Here is a 6,605-nt window from a genome sequence, read left to right as displayed (position 1 = left end):
GGATGGCAAAATTCCTGCATCTCACCGTTTTTTAGAAAATCCGTGTGTCGTTGCTGGCGTATCGCTCCTCTGCGCCGGCGAGGACGTGCTCCTCGCACTCGCGTTTCGTTAGACGATGGATTTTTTTTTCGCAGCTCTCTCTGTACCTCTCTCTGTTTTGACGCGTTGCCGCAGTGACCATGCGGCTCCTGACCAGGTCCTTTTCATCTGTCACTCTCTGGCATTCGGCATCAAACCAGCTGTCTTCCACGCGTCGTGCCTACCACCTCTCTCGCAGCTATCTCGATGGAACCTTGGATGATCCTCCACAGCCCATTTATATCTTGTCCTTCTACCTGCTGTTCTGCGATTCGCTGGTTAAGCTTCCTGGCGTACTCCACCGCTACGCCGTCTGCCCTTAACCGCTGGATGTTGAAACGCAGCGTCCTCTCAGTGCAGTGCAGTTTATTATAGACGGTAATTAAAACATCAATCGGCAGACAGACAGACACTGCTTGGAGAGATTCCTATCGAACACTTGGCGAAAGTCGGTAGGCTGCGGTGGACCGGACACGTTGTAAGGATGCCGGATGACAGTGCGACGAAAACGGTTCGCTTAAACAAACCCAGAGGCATCAGGAACAAAGGGTCCTAACGTGTAAGATGGCAAAGTCAAAAACAACCTGCGACTTTTGAGACGATTCTTAATAATGATGTTCAACATAAAAGTGGAATGGAAATGCGGCGCTTTTCTTCCTGACAAAATTAGATACTCACAAAAATGTTTCAGCATTTATTTATTTATTTCTGAATTTAAGTATATGTATCTCATCATTACAATGCATGTTTTGCTTAGACAGTTTGTTTACTTCTTACAGCTCCAAGAATGGGCACTAATTGTAAATCATCGACAACATAGCACTTATCATTACATTTTGTTTTCTTTTTATTTTCAAATCAATACAAGTATGTATATTATCTAATAGTAGGTATTTAACTCTGCAGTTCATAATATTGAAACCATATAGCAAGAAGAAATCAAAATCTATTAAGTGTGTTATCATGCAATGACATTACATTTTCTGTTCACTGAAACAACACTGCTATTAACATTTAACGGTGAACAATGAGCCGATGATTTGAACTAATTGCTAATAATAATATTTAAAATTCTATAGTTATTTTAATTTTATGATTTATTTCCTTACAAATATGTTTTGTGTCGTTTTCAATGAGGTCCTAATTGTAGAAAATGTAACTATAATTGAACAAAAGCTGAAGCAGAGAAACCATTCCTATATTTGCAACAAACTGAAAAAAAAACGACGAATTATGAAAAAGCCTATTCCTAATCGTTAAAAGTGAACTGCTGATCGAGAGTAATCCTAATTTTACCCATAATAATGACAAAACATTGACTTGTGATAGATGATTTAATCGGAATCGCGATCGCTGTCTTGATCGGAACTATCGGATCCGCTATCCTTATCGCTGCCCTTCGCTGATCGATCATCAGATTCGTTGTCGCTATCTTTGTCTGAACCCCGATCAGATCCTTTATCGGATCCATGATCTGATCCTTTGTCTGAACCATGATCGGAACCTCGATCGGATCCTTTGTCAGATCCGCGATCTGATCCTTTGTTCGATCCACGATCAGATCCTTGGTCGGATCCTTTTTCTGATCCACGTTCCGAGCCACGGTTCGAGCCTTTCGCTGATCCACGATCAGAGTCCTTGTCAGAACCATGATCGGAGTCTTTATCGGATTCGTTGTCTGATGCTTTGTCGGAAGTTTCTGAATTACGCCGTGAACCCTTATCTGAACCGCGTTCAGAGCTTCGGTCCTTTTCCTCGCTCTTATCGGCATTTTTATCTTCTTCCTTCTTGTCGTCATTTTCTTTATCAGAATCTTCTCCAACTTTTGCTGATCCGTTGCTTTTATTTTGCTCGTCATCTTTCTCTTTTTCAGAGTCACTTTCCTTTTTCTCCTTTTTTGTTTTTTCGTCTTCTTTATCATCATCTTTATCCGAATCACGAGGGCTTTCTTTTCCGGAGTCAACATCGCGAGGGCTGTCTTTGCCAATTTCCTTCGGTGTATTTCTGCCGGATTCTCCTCTCTCCGAAGTTTTATCACTGTCATTTTCCTTATCGTCCTTATCATCATCCTCATCGTCATCTTCAATGACACGATTGCGGCTGGTGGTTTTTTCTCGTTCTTTTTCTTTGACTTCGGACTTCAGTTTATGCAGTTTGGTGGTCGCTAAGAACCCGATCGGTTTCTTCTTTTTCTCTGCGGCATCCTTTGCCGACTTGGAGAGCTGGGCAATCTCCAGCAGCTGTGATTTGAGCTTCTTGTTTAGTACGTCAACCTTGAACTCATAGTTCTTCTCCATGTCTTTGTATTTTTTCATCAAATCCTGTTCCAGGTATAAATGCTTTCCCTTCCAAGCGCTTATCTGTCGATTAGAATGTTGTGGATTTTTAGAATAAAATTAGAATTACGGATTGCTTCCGGAACGAACCGAAGGTTCAATCATTTTATGTTAACCACTTTAGCTAAGTCACTGATCAACAAAACATATAACTGTGTTATAACTGATTCGTCTTAAAAAAGAACAGGTTAAAGGGGAAAAGGACGCGAACAAACTTAAAGGTTGAAAAAGTCTGTTAAAAATATAGGTAATAAAGCGTTCACACTTACCTCCTTTTCTTTATCTAGAATAATTGCGTCCTTCTGTTTCAATTTCCTTTGTAAGGTAGCTATCGTTTCCTTCAGCTGCGTCATTGCGATCACATGATCGGTGCTATGAGGATCCACGTATCCACTGTTAGCGCTCTTGGCAACTTTCTCTGGTATTTCCGGACCCATCGATTTGATGTGATGATCGGAGCGGGGCTTTTTGCTGGAGTGGTGACGACCGCTATCCTTCCGTGCACTGTCGGGGCGGTCCATTCCGCTGCCACCGCCGCTTGCACTTCCAGGAGGACCATTGTCAGGCATTTCCAATGGTCCAAGTCCCACGTTGAGCTCGCCTAACGGGGGTAGCGTGGACATCCCACGATTTGACGAGCTGCTCTTGTTTTTATCCGACGATCCGCGATCCCCTCCACGATCTCTACTAGAATTGCTGCTCGAACCCAGCGGTAGCGTGTTGCTGCCACTGCCAGTGCCACCGGGTGCGGCAGCGGTCGGTGCCGACATCGATGATGGTTGCCCATCGGCACTGCGTTTTTTCGCCCGCCGGCGATCGCTTTCAGCCTGGCGCGCTTTGGTCAGCGCACGCTTGTAGGATGCCGTACATAACCAGCACAGCAGCTTGCCATCGACCTGAAAGTAGAGGGATAAAACCGGATGTTAAATGTCGACATCTATTTCTCCAGCATGGTGTCGAGCTTCATAGCTGCATTTTCAATGTTCAGAGATAAGTTCGGAATCGGCTTGGTATTGAAAGAAAGAGGATGCATCTGGTGTTCTAGGCGCAGCTGGAGGCAGAATTATAACTAAAATAGGTTAATTATTAATCCTTATATCTAATTTGCTTAACATTATGTTTCGGAAAAATTTGTAAGACATTTGAGCGACAACAAACAACAAACATACAAATAAATTACCAGAATCTGCTAACATTCATATAGTTATACTGCATGATTTTTCATATCATGTTATTATTTTGTTGGTAATATACAATTATATTTTTTTTCAAAGATTCTTGTTTTTAGAACTACATAATCGAAAATTAAAAGAATTTTAATATCAGTTTTATAAATATGTATAACGCATATTTTTTGAAAAAAAAAAAGCCGTAAAAAATATGAAGTGAAATACCAAGTATTTTTAAGCTTCGTAGTATGTTTTTCTATGTTTTAATTTTACTATCATTAGTAGAACTTGTGTTATTAAGTAAAAAAACTAAATTGCGTGTTTCAAAAACGTTTGCATTTGAAAACCAATGTTGAAAGATACTAAGCGTAAGTGTGCTCATTTGGGGCGTTTGAATGTAAACTTATATATTCTTCAGCATTGTCTTTAAAGATGCCATGTTTCTATATTGCTCGGTGCAAAAGAAAGCTCTCATACTGATGTAATTATGGCCAATATTACTATATAAATCTAAACACTAGTATTCCCAGCCGTATGCAGAAGTCCCGGGTACTGACTTTTTAAAAGCAAATAAATTAACTCATAGTAAACTTAGTAAACAATAATAATAATAAAACTCTGGCCTTCGAGATTACACCATGAAGAAATAAAATGTTTTTCGTTAACTTTTAGAGTAGATGGGGCACGTGACTTGTGGGCAAAACGAGCCAAAAAACCGGTGCAATTTAGAAACGGTCGGCTAGCTGATAAAACTTAAAAGATCTTACGTAAAATTTTCCAGTGAATCAACCACGTGGTAACCGCCCTTTCTTCTTTCTCATCGGGAAATATCCCATTTTGATGATTTTCCTTGTGTTTTTAACAATATTTCACTTTACTGGACTACAAAAAGTAAAACAGAAAATAAAACCTAAGAACCTAATTACTTTGTGTAAAAAAGTTCGCAGAATCGAATAGGGTTTATTCCATTTAGTTTAGAGCACATTTTTTTTAGCTTAGAGCACTATCGGCTTTCTTTCAGGCAATTGCTGGTTCAAACTATTCAGACAATTATTTTTCGGAACCAGCAATAGGGTAATATGGGAGTATTGGAAATATTTGCTTATGACTACGCCAATCCTCTGGATTAGAATATATGTTTATACATATTCAATTAATCATATTATTGGTAGTAAGATACCAGCTTATCTAAGGATTTTCTTCTCAGCCTCGATATTTTTTGTGTTTGTATACTATGCTTGGATTAAGTCGTCAATCCCGTTAATGCGCAGTAGATAGTACATAAGCATTGCCATTTTACAAGGTTTCTAAAACTACACAACTGCTATTTTATTCTGAGAATTATATTTCGTTAATCTTCTAAATCGTTAGTGTCAGTGTTGGTTATTGTTACTAACTACTATTATTGCTATTAATTCTAAGATATCAGTTTTACAAATGCGAGTCTTTTCGATAAACGGCTGGAATAGAGGAGATCTGATGATCTGATCCCTGATCAAACTCACGCAAATTGTTTCATGAATTTTAAATTAATAATTGTGAATTCATTGGCGTTAAGACATGATATTGTTTTTGAAAATGCCCATCGACATTTTAACTCTAAGGGATTGTAGGAAGATCAGGAGACTGCCTTATACACCATATACAGTTGGCCGAATGCTCAAAGCAGGATGTAGCATTAAACTTAAACGCTACCATCCAATACAATGCTTGTAGCAGCTATATCAAATTTAGTTAAAATGGGTTAGCAACGTCAAAAGTTGAATGCCTTTTTTATTAGGTATAGTAACACTACCTTTACGTGGAGCGAACTTTTGATTTTCTGTCTATGTTTAATGATTTTATTCTTGTAGTAATAATCAAATGTTTATATAGTATAATCTCTAACAAAAAATTATTTACTAGTTTAACTAGTTAATTTACTAATTTACCTTACTCTTTCTCCTTCACTAGAAAACATTGTCATTACTTTCTTCTTCGTCAATTATAAAAGAACTACCGTTCCAAAAAATATTAATTATATATGCCTGACCTCATCACCAAGCCAAAAAACACGTGGTTGGTCTACTAGTTACTTGTTATATATTTTGTGCTAGTTTATATATTTGTTACTTGTATTTTTACTGATATATTTTCCCTTTATCTTCTTCAGCTCGATACAGATCAACCACAAACGAAGTGACTGCTCAACTACAAGTTCGGAAATTTCAAGGTGGTTGAATTATTTATCGCAAATTTACCATTTTATAGTGTATTCTTAGATTGCTAATCTTAGTTTGATTAGTAAAATTTATTTACATGAAGAGCATGTCCACTATTCTCTATTTTGTTTTGTTTATTTTTCCCACACCAAATAAAAAAGTACCAACAACTAAGTGAATAAATATGTTTTCTAGAACAATTTGACAAGAAATGCAAACGATTAGTTATACTAGTTTTATGCTAAGCACCTCACAATACAACAGACTTGGGCAGTCAAGGGCTATTTTTATAAATCATTATGTTGCTAACAAAAACATAATGCCATGTCGGCTTTATCAGTTTTCAGTTTTATGTAGCTTGTATTTTTTCTACCATAGGATTTAGTCAAATTGGACCAAGTGGCAAACTTCTGATTTCGAGAAAAAAGAATTCAAATTTTGCTGCTCTGTGTTGTTTGTAGTTTTGACCCTTTGAGTCGTTTAACATCATCTCATATCTCTTGCTGTTTACTAAACTTATTGTGTAATTAGATTAGGGTAAAATGTAGCTTAGGGAATTCTTGATCGTTTGCTGTCATCAACCTTTTTTTAATTTTTGCGACTTCGCCTTAGCACCGAACAAATTAAAATGTAAATTGTAAAATGTCATTTTTGGTAATGTTTAATTTGTATTCTAAATCAACAATGGCTGTGAATGCAACAAAACTGAGTTTTTCTTCCATTGGTTTTAAATAGAACGGGACTTTTTTTTATTTGTTGAACAACGGCTATGACAATTTAAAGCCAGATGCGATTTGTTGATGTTGATTTGATTAATTAGA

At 37.5% G+C, this 6,605-nt stretch overlaps 1 protein-coding gene across 1 annotated transcript in view; it reads right to left on the bottom strand.

Moving 5' to 3' along the window:
• Nucleotides 1-792: 792 nt before the first annotated feature.
• LOC128733539 (protein starmaker) overlaps nucleotides 793-6,605 on the bottom strand; it is a 37,891-nt gene continuing 32,078 nt past the window's right edge. The window contains exons 4-5 of the mRNA XM_053827191.1: nucleotides 2,684-3,310; nucleotides 793-2,438 (exon numbers count right to left, since the gene is read on the bottom strand). Coding sequence (XP_053683166.1) covers nucleotides 1,413-2,438; nucleotides 2,684-3,310 — 1,653 coding nt within the window. The 3' untranslated portion in view covers nucleotides 793-1,412. The remainder of the gene's footprint in view (nucleotides 2,439-2,683; nucleotides 3,311-6,605) is intronic.

Source organism: Sabethes cyaneus, chromosome 2 (genome assembly GCF_943734655.1).
Source record: "Sabethes cyaneus chromosome 2, idSabCyanKW18_F2, whole genome shotgun sequence".
In the NCBI taxonomy this organism is placed as follows: Eukaryota; Metazoa; Arthropoda; class Insecta; order Diptera; family Culicidae; genus Sabethes; species Sabethes cyaneus.
Note: the sequence above shows the minus strand (reverse complement) of the source record. Positions and strands in the feature narration are given on the sequence as shown.